Genomic DNA, 17,135 nt, shown 5'->3' on the forward strand with positions numbered 1-17,135 from the left:
TTGATTGATTGTGATTAAGCAATCCTATCTTCTCCCCCTATCTTATTTCTATTTTCCCCCAATATATCTTCTGTTCCAAGCAGGCAGATTTCTTCACTTTTACCCACATATACCAAGCTCCCCACATGTACTGTACCCTATTTCTACCTCCTTGTGGACAGAAAAAAAGATTGCTTTTAAAGACTTACTTCTGCAGTGCCTGGGTGGCTCAGTCGGGTTAAGCATCTGCCTTTGGCTCAGGTCATGATCTCAGGGTCCTGGGATCGAGCCCTACATCGGGCTCTCCGCTTAGCGGGGAGTCTGCTTCTCCTTCTCACTCTCCCTTTGTGCTCTCTCTCTCTCTCTCTCACTATCTCTCTCTCAAATAAATAAATAAAAATCTTTAAAAAGAAGATTTATTTCTAAAACATTTATTTCCTAGCTCACTTCCTTCATGACAATTTCTCCAGCAGCCACCTCCTACCTTAGTCTTTGTTTATCTAATATTTTAAACGCCATGCACAACACTTAGCACTTCAGGACATGTTGTCTTGAACTGCACACTAACTGATTTGGTTTGGGTTGGGTTGCATTCTTTGACTTGAAGACAAGGTCAATGCCTTCTCCTTTTGATTTTTTATATCAGCAATCCACAGTAAGACTGGCGTATAGTTCTCCTTTCTTCTACTTAGTCTTTGTCTGATTTTGGTATTAAGATCACAGAGTTCTCATAGAATGGATTGGAAAGTAGCCCCTTTTACTGTTTCATGGAAATACTTCAATAAGATTGGAATGATATCTCCATTGAAATTTTGGTATTTAGCCAATAATACCAATAGGACCTGCTGTGTGTGTGTGTGTGAGAGAGAGAGAGAGACAGACAGACAGACGGATGGATGGATGGATGGACAGAGACAGAGGGAAGCTTTTAAACTATGATTAAATTTATTCAATGGCTATAAAACTAGAGTTTACATTTCTCCACAAATCAGTTTTGGAAAGTGATGTTTTTCTAGAACTCTGTACATTTGTTACACATTTTTCAAATGTATTGGCGTAAATTTGTTCCTAAGATCCGTTTGCTATCTTTTCTATCTCTGCTGTAACTATAGTTATGTCTTCTTTTTAATTCTTAATATCATTTTTTGTGATTTCTTTTTTCCTTAATAAATCTCATTTAAGACTTAATCTGGGGGCACCTGGGTGGCTCAGTCGGTTAAGCATCGGCCTTTGTCCCAGGTCATGATCCCAGGGTTGTGGGGTCAAGCCCCATGACGAGCCCCACAATGAGCCCCACATCAGGCTCCCTGCTTTTCCCTCTCCCTCTGCAGCTCCCCCTGCTTGTGTGCTCTCTCTCTCTGTCAAATAAATAAAATTAAAAAAAAATTTTTTTAAATAATGTTTTTACTTTTCTCAAAAAGCCAATTTTTAGCTTTATTTCTATCATCCCTATTTTCTAATTCATTACATCTGTTCTCATTTGTGTATCTTCCACTGTCACTCTATGAGTTTATTCTGTTATTGGTTCTGTAGAGAGCGAGATGGAGTCACTCATGTCAAGCTGTGATGTAAGTTGCCCAGGGCCCTGCACTTAGGTACAGACATCACTGAAACGAGCACAGGATGGCGGCGCTCAGAACTGATAACTAGCAAAGCCAAAAGAGCCTGGAAGGACATAGAGCTGATGATAATCACTCGAACCAGAAGTGGCCAGCAAAGTCCCAGGCCTGATTAAACTCCCTTAAAATGGGAAGACTTTGGCAGTAAATGGTCAGACCCTCCAGATGCTGACCCTTCCGTGTCTGACTACATTTGAAAGGCAAATACCACCAAAGTCTCTGCGTGATTGATCTCTGAATATAACAGAGACCTTCCACGGCTTGAACAGAATGAGCAGGAAATGCCCAGAGCTGACCCATACCAGACCCGATCCTCATCACAACTGCATGCTCACGGACTGACTTTGTGTTTGGTTTGTCAACTTCTAACCACTTGTTCTAGCTTGTTGGTTGTGACTTTGTATTGTGCTTTGCTCTGTGTGACCTGTGTGAAGCCAAGTTAAATGCGGAGTGAAATGTCACTGAGTTTGGAATCCTGAACCTGCTTTGCAATTATGTTAACCTTGTTTTATAATCGAATAAATTGGCATTGTGGAAAGACACAACTAGTGTATGCACATTCATAGTGTGCTTGTCATAGTTTCCAACTTAAGTTGGATTTTCTAATATCAATAATGAATGCTCTAAATTTGCCTTAAAGTAATGCTTTTGGTGCACCTCACAGTTTTTAATCTCTAGAATTTTCCTTAATATTTATTACCAAGCTTTGTCAAATTTTATTATTATTTTTGTAGACATTTGAGTTTAGAAGTATGTTTTAAATTTCCCAACACTGCAACAATTGCTCATGTATATAAATCTTTTCATATTTTCGCCAGTATGTCTTTGGGATACATTTTGAGAAGATTCTTGAATCAAAGGGTTAACGCCTGTGCAGTTTTACTAGGTATTGCCAAAATCACCTGCATTTTGGGCTGAATGATGCTTTCTGAGTAATAATGTGTGGGAGACCCTATTTCAGCACAATCACACTAACATAGTCTATTATGAAACTTCTCAATTTTTGGTGGAAGAGAAGCAGTATCTCAGTGTAATTTGCATTTGAATTTGTCTTTTTTGAACAAGGTTAAGAGTCATTTGTCTTCTTTTTTATCTGAACTGTTTATTCATGCTTCTAGCATTTCTGCTGGAACTGTTGGTAGTCTTTTCTTCCTTATACTTAGGAAATATAACATAACTTTGTGATATGATACAAATTTTTCCCGTTTTGTGCTTTATCTTTTTTACTTTGTTTATTGAATGTTATGCCATGCAAAATTTTTCTATTTTTATATAATCAAATTCATCTGTATGTTCTCAGGGGTTCTTCCAACACTTACAAGTGGTTATAGTCACTCTTTATAGTGATCTTTCCTGCATCGACAAGGATCAGCCAGCTGTCAGTTGAAATAAGAATTCTATTTCTCATGTTTTAGGATAATTTATTTATTTCCCTTTGCTTTGCATAAGCCTGAGGAACTTGGATTGTCTCAAAAGGGGCTTATGACTTATTCTGCAGTTTGCAAAAGAAAGGCCCCAGGCTGAGCAAAGAGGAGGAAGCAGCCCAAGAGGAAACTGTTGGACACATCTGAGAAGCCCTTGTGTAGGGACCACAGTGAACATCAAGGTCATCTTCCTCCTGGCAGTGCATGGCTTCATCCATGTCTGTTTGGCCTAAACTCTTATCTGAGATTCTGAGAATATTTATTAAATGAAACATAATTTTACAGATTTTTGCTTTCATAGTTTCTTTTGTTGTTGTTGGGTTTTGGGGGTTTTTGTTGTTGTTGTTATTGTTGTTTGGGTTTTTTTGTTTTGTTTTGTTTTGCTTTTGTATTGCAACAGGGAGATGAGTAGCTGGCCATTTTGTCTAATGAGGTGACCACAGATTAGAATTTTTGCCTTTGTTTCTCTGTGTCAGTAAGGAAAGAGGGTACAATTTAGAAAGTCAGTGGAATGGGGTCAAGTCAGTGTGCAAAGAGCTTTGGTCTAAATTCTTTGTTTGATTCCCTGTTCTCCATGAAGGTTACCCTACTTTGCACTTGTTTTCTGCAGTTTCCAGAGATTTCCATTTGGAAGGAATTGCCTCTCTCAGCTCTGCCTCACCTAGTAACCACCTCATCTATAAAACAGTGATCATCTTTGATTTCAAAGCTTTGGAAAATAAAAATATTTCTAATAGGTGAGTATATGCACACTAGAAATGCCAGTTATAAATGAACATACACATATATTTAAATAAGGCAGCCTGGTTTTATGTGTTGTCTCATGGCCAGACTTTACACAAAACATATGGATCATTTTTTAAAAAATATTTTATTTGTTTATTTGACAGAGAAACGAGAGAGGGAACACAAGCAGGGGGAGTGGGAGAGGGAAAAGCAGGCTTCCCGCGGAGCAGGGAGCCGGATGCGGGGCTCGATCCCAGGACCCTGGGATCATGACCTGAGCCGAAGGTAGACGCTTAACGACTGAGCCACCCAGGTGCCACCATATGGATCATTTTTGTAAATAGTTGTACCATTATTCCATAGGATGGTTTATCATACTTTATCCACTGAGGAGCATTCACATTGGTATCGATTATTTGCTATTATAATAATACTGAATGGGACATACCTGTATATTCATCAGTTGTTACATGAGCTAGATTTTTTTCTTTAATGATTGGTCCTAGAAATAGAATAGTAAGGAAATAGTATGGATATTTAATACTTTGGTAAAAATGAAAGATTTGTGTTCCAAAAAAGAAGTCTGATTTATATCATCACTATCAGTATACGAGAGTTCCTATTTACCCACATCCTTAATTACAGAGAATATTATCAATCATAATTAGTCAAATTGGTGATTGAGAAATAATTTTTCTTTTTAACTCCTTTTTCTCAAACGATTAGTGAGATTATGTATATTCGCATAGATTTATTAACCATTTGTTTTATTTTTCTGTTTTTCTGTTTCTTTCTTGATCTTCTACCATTTTCTATTTATTTCTTGAGAGGGGGGAGTGGCTGAGGAAGAGGGAGGGAGAGAATTCCAAGCAGACTCCCTGCTGAGCATGGATTCCCAGCGTGGGGCTCGACACGGGACTGGATCTCATGACCCTGAGATCATGATCTGAGCCAAAATCAAGAGTCAGATGTTTAAACAACTGAGTCACCCAGGTGCCCCACCATTTTCTATTCATAGAAAAATATTCTTTATATAGTCTATATGCTTATTTGCATATGAGTTGCAAATATTTTTTCTTAAAGTCTGTATCTTGACTTTTAGCTTTGTGTTGTCTTCTGTGGTACTGACACTTTAATTTTTTAAAATTGTGCTAAAATACACATAACATAAAATTTACCATCTTAATCCTTTTTAACTGTACAGCTCAATAGTGTTAAATACAGTCACATTGTTGCGTGTCCAATCTCCAAAACTCACTTCATCTTGCAAAACTGCCTCTGGCAACCATCATTCTATTTTCTCTCCCTGTGAATTTGGCTACCCTCGGTGCCTCATATAAGTGGACTCATACAGTATCTGTACTTTTGTGACTGGCTTATTTTCACTTACATAAGGTCCACAAGGTTTATCCGGGTTGTAACATGTGACAGGATTTCCTTCCATTTTAAGGCTGGATATTATTCCACTGTATGTACAGGCCACATTTTCTTTATCCATTATTCATCTGTTGATGGACATTTAGATGGCTTCCATATATTGGCTTACAGTGAATAATAGTGCTATGAATATGGGTGTACAAATGTCTCTTCAGGACCCTTCTTTCAATTCTTTTGGGTATATACGCAGAAGCAGAGTTCCTAGATTATGTGGCAATTCTATTTTAATTCTGGTAACCACCCCACTGTTTTCCATAGAGGCTGCAGCATTTCGCACTCCCACCAACAGTGCACGGCGGTCCCGCTTCCTCCACACTCTCTCTTGTTTCTTGATGGTAACCATCCTAATGCATGTGAAGTGGCAACCACTGTGGGTTTGATTTGCATTTCTCTAATGATCAATAATGTTGAGCATCTTCAGGGCCCCTGGGTGGCTCAGTCAGTTAAGCAGTTAAGGGTCTGCCTTCAGCTCAGGTCATGATCCCAGGATCCTGGGATTGAGCCCCACATGGAGCTCCGTGCTCAGCAGGGACCCTGCTTCTCCCTCTCCCCCCCACCAACCACTCCTGCTGTCTCTTGCACTCTCTCAAATAAATAAAGTCTTTTAAAAAATGTATAACTTTAAAAAAAGAATAAAATAATGTTGAGCATTTTTCATGTGTTTGTTGGCCATTTGTATATCGTTTTTAAAGGGATGTCTAGTCAAGTCTTTTGCCCATTTTTGAATTTTGTCATTTATGTTTTGTTCTTGCGTTGTAAGAGTTCTTTGTATATCCTGGATATTAACTCCTTATCAATGATTTGCAAATATTTTCTCCCATTCCACAGGCTGCCTTTTTCACTCTGTTGATTGTGTTTTGTGATGGATATAAATTTTATTTTATTTTATTTATTTTATTTTTTTTAAAGATTTTATTTATTTATTTGACAGAGAGAGACACAGTGAGAGAGGGAACACAAGCAAGGGGGAGTGGGAGAGGGAGAAGCAGGCTTCCCACAGAGCAGGGAGCCCGATGTGGGGCTCGATCCCAGGACCCTGGGATCATGACCTGAGCCGAAGGCAGACGCTTAACGACTGAGCCACCCAGGCGCCCCTGGATATAAATTTTAAATGTTGATGGAGTCCATTTATCTATTTTTATTCTATTGCCTGTGCTTTTGTTGTCATATCCAAGAAATCATTGCCAAATCCAGTGTCATGAAACTTTTGCCCTGTTTTCTTCTAAGAGTTTTATGGGTTTTGCCTTATGTTTTGATATTTAACCAATTTTGAATTAATTTTTGCATATAGTGTCAGGTGAGGGTCCAACTTCATTCATGACTCCATGAATATTTGTGGCTTTTCTCCCTGCTTCTGCCTCAGCCTTGCCCCCGCCCCCTCCCCGCTCCCCGCACAAGGTGCCCACCCACAGCCCAACCGCCAAGTCTCATTATTGTTGCGCGGAGGCGGCTTGTCTGCAGGCGGGATGAAGAGCCACTGGGTGGCGCTGTTGCCTTGTGAATAACGACGAAGATCACTCCCAGCTGCTGGAGCTCCTGGAGCCGGCTGAGTGGGGGCTTTCCGTGGATTAGATCACTTAATCCTCCCAACCACCCTGAGAAGCAGGCAGAGGGGCCAGGTGGCCTACCCAAGGTCACACAGCTAGGAGGTAATGGACACAAGACTCAAATCCATAAACCAGTGGCAGAAGTTACCAACTGTCCCTGCCTGGGAAGGGCTATGATTATTTTTTTCTGAAGTCACATCCTTCCTACTCTTTATGAGTTAAGATGGTCTTCCTTTTAGGAAATGATGGAGAAAATGGGTATGTAGTGGTTTTGTGTGTGGGTTTGGGTGTCCATAATCACCAGAAGAAAACATTTCCTGTCCAACACCTCTTCCCCCCAACTTTCAGGCGCCAAATATGCAAGATTGCGGACCACTTCCTGTAATGAACAAGCTGGAGTGCTCAGTTAGGACATTCAGGTTATTGTAGAGCCAGGAGAATTGTGCTGGTAATCCATTCCTACTGGAACACACTCAAAAATGCAACATATATAGTTATAAATGCACCAAACAATGAGAATTATAACAAAAAGTTTTTGTATCATATCAAAAGCGATCATTCATGAAGAAGAAGAGATAAATTGCAAATAGAATCAAAGATTGGGTTCTCAGATTATTTGATAACTAAATTTAGAAAGAGGAGTAAATCTTAACATCTTGAAGAATACAAGAAGTTTCTGACTGATTTCACAAGAAATTGAGATAATAGAAAACTCTTTATGAATTTACATCGGTGACAAATTAGTTAATGAGTGTCCTTACTTCAAAGAGTATAAAAATTTAATCAGTTCACAAAGAAAGCTCAAAGTGCCCAGATTATGGACATTATCACATGCTGATAGAAGCTCAGTAAAGTCTTTCCCACATTTGACAACAATCTCAAAAATCTAGACGGTGTCACAACTGATGACACGTGACACATCATTTTCTAAACTATCACCAAGAAAGAACAAATTTCTATCTTCCATGCTAGAGGAAAGACTGAAATTTATTATTATTATTTTTTAAGATTTTATTTATTTATCTGAGAGAGAGAGAGCATGAGAGGGAAGAGGGTCAGAGGGAGAAGCAGACTCCCTGCTGAGCAGGGAGCCCGATGTGGGACTCGATCCCGGGACTCCAGGATCATGACCTGAGCTGAAGGCAGTCGCTTAACCAACTGAGCCACCCAGGAGCCCAAGACTGAAATTTATTTTACTTGTTCTACAAAACATACTAGAAAAAGCACTCTCCCAGGGTGCCTAGGTCGTGGAGTAGGTTAAGTGTCCAACTCTTGATTTTGGCTCAGGTCATATCTCAGGGTTGTGGGATCGAGCTTCCCCACCCACCCACCCCAGCCCCCGTCCGGCTCTCCATTCAGCAGGGAGTCTGCTTTTCCCTCTCTCCTTTCTTCCCCTCCCCCGTGTGCTCTCTCTCTCTTTCAAATAAATAAATAAAATATTTTAAAAAAAGAAAAAGCAAAAGCATTGTCCTATGGAGAAGCAATCAAAGACCATGCCAGCAAAATACGTAAATAAATAAACCAGGAGCAAGTGGTATATGGATGGCAGGCAATACAGGAAAACCTTATTTTCTGGGGTTTATGATGCCATCAATATTTTGAAGTTTTCTTAACTCTGCAGGTTGTCACTTTTGAACCAAAATTTGTTTTTGCAGTTTTTATTTTTTCCTTAAAGCGGTCCACAAAACTGGGGAAGTTTCAGACCCTGTGAAATGTGGATTGGCACTTGCAGGCATCAGCTCATCCTGGCCCCACCCACACGCCTCAGCCAAAGACGCCATCTTGTTCACCCCACATTCCCAGGTGCCCCCAAAGTGCTCGATCCATATGGGCCTGATGAATGGCTAAATCTTTTGTTATTATTGGTTGTTGTCATTATTATTACTAGCAACAAAAAGGGGAGGAAAATGTTTCTGACATTTTGTTGAGGAAGTTAGGGCAAGGGTGGCTTTGAACTTGTAACACTAAGAGTAGCTGAGTTTGCACACCTGTGGAATTATCCTCTGGAGCAGAAGCACTAGAGAACATGGCTACCCATCAGAGAAGATTTAGAATTATCCATGCTTACCTTGGATAAGCCTGTTCTAGAGGACTCTAATGAGAGGGGCCAGGTGGGAGAAAAGCCCAGGCACCCCAGAGAGGTGAGAATCTACAGAAGCCTCCAGAGCCCGCTCTGCAGGTGAGGCCTGCGAGTCCAGAGGCTGCTGACTGGACTCCTTCCCACGAGCTGCCTCCTGACCCACCTGAATGCTGCAGCTGTTCCCTGTGGTCCCCAGGACCCGACAGGACACACAGCACATGGCGGGAATTTGTAAGAATTTGCTGAGTGAATAAATTGCACCATTTGAGATGTGATTCTGTTGGTTGGGGATGTCTGTGGTTTTTAAGAATCCTCTGTAACAGAGACTCTTAACTTAGGGTCTAGGAAGCTCCTGAAACTGGATGTAAAATATAAGGCTTAAATGTGTTTTTCAGGGGAAAGCATCTAGAGAACTCACCATACATATTCTCTACCGTGTTTAAGGCTCCAAAGAAACCAAGGAGCGTGGAGAAAATGAAGAAGCCACTGGAAAGATCATCCTGAACCACCGGCTTACAGACAGTGGTACTCCAGGACTAGAAGGGGCCTTTGGGGTGGCCCAGTGTGGTTGAGCCAACAGACCCAAAGATGAGGACCCAAACAGATGCCTGGATGGGACAAATGTGAGGTCACAGGTCATCCTCTGTCCTCCACTTTCCCTGGGATGGACCACAAAAAGTGCTTGTGTAACCAAGAGCAGTTCATTTATTCCGTACTAACTGAGGCCTTACTCTGTGCCAAGCTCTGTGCTAGATGCAGGGGACGCATGGGGACAAGGTTCCCAGGAGAGTGGATACAGGACAAACTATCCATAGAGTGAGTCTGTCTTATTCATCTCTGTATTCTCCAAGCTTTGGCTGGTGTGCAGCACATAGTAGATATTCAATAATTAGCAACAGCCTTAGGCAATGGGACAAGATAGTGGTTAAGTCTTTGGCATTTGGAATCTGGGAACCTCAGTTGGAATCACAGCTTGTCCACTTATGTGCTATGTGACTCTGGGCAGGTCACATCATCTCTCTGAGACTCAATTTCCTGGTATGTAGGGTAAGAATTCACTTCAAAGGGCCTGGGGGCGGTGAAGAAGCTAATTGGTGAAGGGGCACCTGGGTGGTCCAACTGGTTGAGTGTCAGACTCTTGGTTTCAGCTCAGGTCATGATCTAAGGGTCGTGAAATTGAGCCCCGCATTGGGCTCCATGCTCAGCGAGGAGTCTGCTGGAAATTCTTCCCCCCCATCCCCCTCTGCTCCTACCCACCCCCCAGCTTCCATGTGTGCATGCGCTCTTCTCTCTCTCTCAAGTAAATAAATAAATAAATAAATAAATAAAATCTTTTTTAAAAAAAGAAGCAGCAGCTAATCAGTGAAAAGAGCCTGACACACGCTGAGTGCTCATCAGGCCACAACTATTGGAGTCAAAACTGTCACCATAACGTCAAAGGGCCCAGGCAAACCCTCGGATCTCCACTTGCCTCTGGAGAACCGGGAGGACTCAGCGGATGCCCTCTCTGCCTCGTCCACCCGGGACCTCGGAATCAGAAATGCGGGTTGTTGTCGGGTGGCTGTACAGCCGCATCTGGTGGAAGGGAAGGAAAAGTGACGGTGTCACAGGACCTCTGGGAGAGAAAGTTTTAAAGGCTGGGACAAAGGTTGGCAGAGAAGCCAGGGAAGTGACCGGCCTGTGCTGGTGTCCTCAGCAGGGGAGGTCAGACAAGGTCCCTGAACAGGACCCAGGACCCTGCATGCCTGAGCCAGGAGGGCGGATGGAGGAGGGCACCCCCCGCCCCCGGCGTCGATCAGTGCCGGGTCTCCGGGTCTCTCATATTCTGCCCCAGGTGCACTGCGTCCAAGTGTGCTGCCTGCACTGTCCCCAAGTCCCCAGCACTCAGGACACCAGGGCGGAGGAGGGCTCTGTGCAGGGCACAGCCAGGCCGTCTCCACGGCTCTGGGCCACTCGTCAGCCGCCGGGCTCTGCATCCCTCTGACCCCAGGTCCTTGGGTTTCTGGCTCTGCTGGCCTCTGCAGGGACGCTCACCACACTGTCCCTTCCCCTGCCCCATCCTCCGGCTTCCCCTCGCACCCCTGCCCACAGCCCTCCCTCCTCCTCCTTCTGCCCAAGAATCCAGAGCAAAGCAGCCTTCTCCCCTGTCCTTGTCTGCAGCCAAGAGCAGGGACGCCCGCAGACCACCTCCCTGGGTTGTGAGGGGTGAATGAGAGAAGTCGTGGAAAGCACGAAGTGCATGCACAGGCACATGGGGAGCATTCCAGAAGCGGAAGCAAGTCCTGCATCTTCAAGAACATCATCAGTGAGAGAAGCAAAGAGCCCCCCTTTTCCGGGGAAGAGCATCCGTGTATTCATGGAAATTCCTCTGTGACAGTTACCACTTCCAGTCCATTTTAAGGATGTTGGTGGACATAAATAGTAGTATATTTAAAGTACGTTAAGTTAAAAAAAAGTAGATTATGAGAGCATAGGTACCAGATACTCCAGATTTTTTCTTAATGCCCAAATGTAAGCTGAACCCAAATCTAAGTCAAGTTTCCAATGCTGTAATAAAAAATATTTTCTCAGCGAGAGAATAAAGATTTTGGGCTCGTCTTAATAATACAAACTTTTAGGGAGATCAAATGTGTACTTATGATATTTATTAGTTTAGATGCAATGATATATTTATATTACATGTCGTGTAACATATAAGTATTGCTGTTTTCCACTTTCACACTTAGAAAATGATTCTTTTTACTCAAATGCTTTACAGGTATCTCTAATATCAGTTTTTGTTTTATTTATTTATTTATTTATTTATCACCTACAAAGGAGTTTTTAAAATCTTTTAAACCAGTTTTCCAGGGCCCGGCACTTTATCTTCCATCTATGTGGAAAGAAAGATAGGTCTTTTTGAGTCAGGGAGTTCTGACAAATAGCAGTGAGGCATTGTGTGGCATTAGGACATTTAAAAAATTAATCCTGTAGGTGTATATTTGCGACCTCCACAATATCACTATGGGGTTCTTCCTTCAAATAGCTGTAAACACACTTGTGTACCCCGCCCATCCATGCAACCAGAAGTCCATCTTCCCCAGAAATAACTGCTCACTGAGTTTAATTTCTTTACTGTTTGTTCTCCTGATTTCATAGGGTTCCCTCTTTAAGCCTCCAAAACTCACACTGAGATCTTTTCGGGACACTGTGTCTTCCCCCAAACTGTCCTTTGCCTTTCTAAATCCAGTTGTTGAGAGAACCCTTCCAGCTCCAGAATTCTTAAGGACTTCATCTCCCTGGTAGGGATAATGGTGGAGAGAAGGGGACCCTCGCCTACAAATAAGTCATTGGGGGAGGTACACCAGATGTCACCAACCTGGGCCCCTTGGAGAGGAAGCTGTTGTTTTTGGGTGATTTTCATTTTGTCTGTGAGCTCTACCTTTGGAGCACTCTGCATTACAGCAGAGACGAGTAGGGCCCTGAGCACCACACCACGGCTACGGGGGAGGCTTGGGTCTCAACACCCGGGCCCCTCTTGCCACAGTACCCCCCATGCAACCACGGAACCCAGCATTTATTAAGAATAACCAGTGTTGCGGTGCCCGGGTGGCTCAGTTAGTGAAGCATCTGCCTTCGGCTTGGGTCATGATCCCTGGGTCCCGGGACCGAGCCCCGCATCGGGCTCCCTGCTCCACAGGAAGCCTGCTTCTCCCTCACCCTCTGCCTGCCGCTCTGCCTACTTGTGCTCTATCTCTCTGTCAAATAAATAAAATCTTAAAAAAAAAAAAAAAGGAATAGGGCAGTGTTTGGAGGCACTACTGCCCCTACCTTAAGTCAGAATCCCAGAGGCCCATCCAGCAGAGGAGGCAAGTAGAGGACCCAGCACCACCCAAAGCAAGGCTGAGCGTAGACGCATGTGCACCCTTGCCTCCAGCCTAGCAGCCCTGCCTCCGCAGTGAGCACAGTGAGGAGCATCCCCGCCATCGAGGTCCCCCCTATCACCTGCCCAGGGTGCAGGCTGGACGCAGAACTGTCCATCAACCAGCTCATTTTCCCTCTGGTTCCAGACCCGCAACCCTGGGGGTTTTGCTGGGAAGCCAAAGCTGACCTGAAAGCGCGGCTGGCTTGCAAGGTAGCCAGTGTCCAGCTTCCCGCGTCCTGGACCTTGTTTCGGCTTTTCTGGGGCCCTAGCACAAACTTACCTCTCATGTTTGCATTCCTCCTGGAAACTGGAGACCCAAGACCTCTGAGGGAGTGTGAGGCAGGAGGAGGAATCAGATGAGGCCAGATGGAAGTGTGCCCTTTGCAGTGTGAATCCCACCGTGGAGCCAGGAGAGCGACCTGTCCATCTTGTCACCCTGGCCCACCCTGCCCCGACCCTCCCTCCTGCGGGAACCCAGTCAGAGCCTCATTTCCTGGTTGTCACCGGAGGCCACCCTGGCTGGAGGGCAGGAGGGACAGCATTCTTGTTCTCGCATCATTGTAAGGAGGGCACAAGTCTCCCTAAACCTCTGCCTTGCTTGACCTCATACAGAAAAGATTTCCTTCCTCTGCACCCCCCGCCCCCATGGTCTGTTTCCTCGATGGCGGGGATGCTCCTCACTGTGCTCACTGCGGAGGCGGGGCTGCTAGGCTGGAGGCAAGGGTGCACATGCGTCTACGCTCAGCCTTGCTTTGGGTGGTGCTGGGTCCTCTACTTGCCTCCTCTGCCTGGATGGGCCTCTGGGATTCTGACTTAAGGTAGGGGCAGTAGTGCCTCCAAACACTGCGCTATTCTTTTTTTTTTTTTTTTTTTAAGATTTTATTTATTTGACAGAGAGATAGAACACAAGTAGGCAGAGCGGCAGGCAGAGGGTGAGGGAGAAGCAGGCTTCCTGCGGAGCAGGGAGCCCGATGCGGGGCTCGGTCCCGGGACCCAGGGATCATGAACCCAAGCCGAAGGCAGATGCTTCACTGACTGAGCCACCCGGGCACCCCAACACTGGTTAATCTTAATAAATGCTGGGTTCCGTGGTTGCCATGGGGGTACTCTGGCAAGAGGGGCCCGGGTGTTCAGACCCAAGCCTCCCCCGTAGCTGTGTGTGGTGCTCAGGGCCAGTGTTCCTCACTGCGTGCTTGGTCAAGCATCAAGGGAGACTCTCAGAAGTCCAGCGTAACTCTGCGAACAGTCCCCCCGGGGAGCCAAGGGTGCTGCTCCTACAGACCCACGCCTCCCACCACTTCTCCTTCACATAATTCACTGAGGGTGTCCTGGCTGTATACATCAAGTGGGGAGAGAGTATCCATCTGCATTAAGTACAGGTATGGCAGAAGGGTGGAGCCAGGTTCTTCAGGGCTGGGGTTTGAGCAAAGCAAGGGGAGGAGGCTGGAATGACCCACGTGGGGACGGATTAGAGATATCAGTGTCAACTCATGTTTAGCTTCATGAAGATAAGTAGGTTCACACACACACCCACCCACCCACACACACTTATTTCCTGCCTCTGCCAGCAGACAGGACCTAGAGGCAGCAACACCCCAGGAGAAACAACCACACCTTGCGCGCAGATCTTGGTTTCTAACATCACTTTCCAAAATAAGAAACCAGGGTTCCCTGGAGAAAGAGCTGTTTCACAAGGAGACAAGATCCAACACGGGCCAGTACTTTCAACGCCGGCCGAGACCCCCCACCCATAATCTGTATCATTATCGTTATTATTTATATTTTGTGAAAAGGTCACATATGTTCATAATATTAAAAAAAAAAAAGCACACTACCGAAAAGAGTTTGCAATTAAAAGTAAGTCTCCCTCCCATACACTAGCCAAGGGAGAGACACCCACCGGCAAAGAGGAAAAAAAGTTACACAGAGCCGGAGACAAAATCAACAGCCCTCATGCAGCCCACCAGAGAAGAGGCATGATGCTGTCTGACTTGCTTTTTTTCTATCATATCCCCCCATATGTTTCCATCGACTTAAGTGACTCAGAGTGAGTGTCTTCTCTGTCCCAAGAGCCTTGATTAAGATCTGCTTTAGCAGCTCACTAGAACAGTTTTATCACTTCTTCGGTAAATGAATGATGCTATATATTTACATGGCATTTACACCAGGAGTCTCCGTAAACACGATGTCATTGGATGCTCGTCCTCACAGGTGCACTGGAAGACAGGCAGAATTAACACCTCTCCCATTTTGCAGATGCAAAAGCTGAGGCGTGGATGGTAAGGAAGGATGTTCAGAGGGCAATGGCTATGGAACAGAAGCCAGGACCATGTCAGCTGGGACACCCTGAAGCTCCCACAGGTCCACAGGAAGAAACGTGTTTCTTCCCGCCTTCTCTAGGCCTCCCGCATAGGCACACACCTAGGGCTCCGCACCCCTTAACCTGCTGGCCTTCCCCAATCCTTTCAGCAACAATGGCCGCAGCAAGCAATAACTTCAGCCCTGTGACTGCAGCTGATTGGAGCAGGCATGGCCACGTGACCTCAAACCGCCTCGCTTGATTGGCTGAGCTAAGCCAACCAGATTTTGAAGTCTGCAAACCAGAGGCTATTATTTTCCGAGCATTTTCTAAGTGTCGGGAAAAGCAACCGAGCACCTGGTGTCCATCTGGTACTCACGACCAGCTTAGATTGATAATTATTGCCCCCATTTTATAGACGAGCAGACTATATAAAAATATAATAAAAAAATATAGACGAGCAGACTAAAGTTCAGTAAGGTTAAGGGTTGTGATGAAGGTTACACAGCTAGTAAGCAGCAGGGTTGAAGTTCGATTATGTGTATGTCTGACAAGAGACTGTGGTGTGTGTTTTTTTTTTAATATTTTATTTATTTATTTGACAGAGAGAGACACAGCGAGAGAGGGGAACACAAGCCGGGGGCCTGGGAGAGGGAGAAGCAGGCTTTCCCGCCGAGCGGGGAGCCCGATGTGGGGCTCGATCCCAGGACCCTGGGGTCATGACCTGAGCTGCAGGCAGCCGCTTAACTGACTGAGCCACCCAGGTGCCCCAGAGACTGTGGTCTTAACCTTTCTTATGTGGTGCTGCCTTTCTTAGTGGACCCCACTTCTCCCTAAGGCACCCCAATATCCCATACCCCAATATTCAAGTCTTTACTGAACAACATGCAGTTCCCCCAAATGCATCACGCTGGTTGTCACCTCTGAGCGCCTCGTGTGTTCTTCCTCCTGCTTTTGTGTCCTCCCTCGGTTTGCCACTTCAGGGTGGCCAGTCCTTGGGCCTATTACTCCATGTCATGGACTTCAGTTTCCTTGTGTGCGGAATAGGAAACACACCGATTGTAACGCTTACCTCACAAGCTAGGAAAAGCTGCTGTGTCGGACTGGCAGACACGGAACCGATCGATAGTCTAGCCACAGAAATAAACTTTATAAAAGTACGAATAAAAATATAGAGCAAAATCGGGATAAGGGCTATGAAAAAAGCAAGGCGGGAAGGGGAGGCCGGGATGGCGCTGATCCCCTGAACTCCAGAGAGAGAGAAAAAAGGTCGACACATGCAAGAACTGATTGAATGGGTTTCAGGATGGAGGTTAAGAGTGGAAACTCACTTTAGAAGGTGGTTGCGGTGGTCCAAGCAAGTGGTGAGAGTATAGGCCAGAGTGCAAGGAGTAGGAACAGGGAGTCGAGAAGGGAACGGATTCAAGACCCCCAAGGCTTGCGGAATCATACTTAATGGTGTAGGATTGAAAGCTTTCCCTTAAGATCAAGAACAAGACAAGGATGCCCACTTTCACCAATTCTATTTAACACTGCACTGGAAGTTTTAGCCACACCCATTAGGCAATATTTATCTCTATTTGTGAAGACACAGTCTTACATAGAGAAAATCCTAAAGAATATACACACACACAAACTATTACAGCTAATTAATAAACATATTTAACAAAGCTTCAGGGCATAAGATCAACATACAAACATCAGTAGTATTTCTGGGGTGCCTGGCTGGCTTAGTCAGTAGAGCGTGTGACTCTTGATCTCTGGGTTGTGAATTTGAACCCCACGTTGGGTGTAGAGATTACTTTAAAAAAAAAAAAAGAATTGACAAAAATTAGTTGCATTTCCATACACTAACAATGAGCAATTTGAAAAGGAAATTAAGAAAACAATTCCATTTACAATAGCATCAACAAGGATAAAGTAACTTAGAATAAACCTGACCAAGGAGGTGTAAGACTTATCTGCTGAAAACTACAAAATGTCACTGAAACAAATTAAAGAAGATACAAATAAATGGAAAGATATCCTGTGTTCATGGATTGGAAGATGTAACATTGTGAAGATGACAATGCTGTCCCAAACTACCTACAAATTCAATGCAATCCCTATAAAAATCTCTA

At 44.5% G+C, this 17,135-nt stretch overlaps 1 protein-coding gene across 1 annotated transcript in view; it reads right to left on the minus strand.

Moving 5' to 3' along the window:
• The window catches only part of PIWIL3 (piwi like RNA-mediated gene silencing 3), a 55,426-nt gene extending 42,423 nt beyond the window's left edge, over positions 1–13,003 (minus strand). The window contains 1 exon segment of the mRNA XM_035723979.1: positions 12,997–13,003. Coding sequence (XP_035579872.1) covers positions 12,997–13,003 — 7 coding nt within the window.
• Positions 13,004–17,135: the final 4,132 nt, after the last annotated feature.

This window comes from Zalophus californianus, chromosome 14 (assembly GCF_009762305.2).
Source record: "Zalophus californianus isolate mZalCal1 chromosome 14, mZalCal1.pri.v2, whole genome shotgun sequence".
Classification (NCBI taxonomy): Eukaryota; Metazoa; Chordata; class Mammalia; order Carnivora; family Otariidae; genus Zalophus; species Zalophus californianus.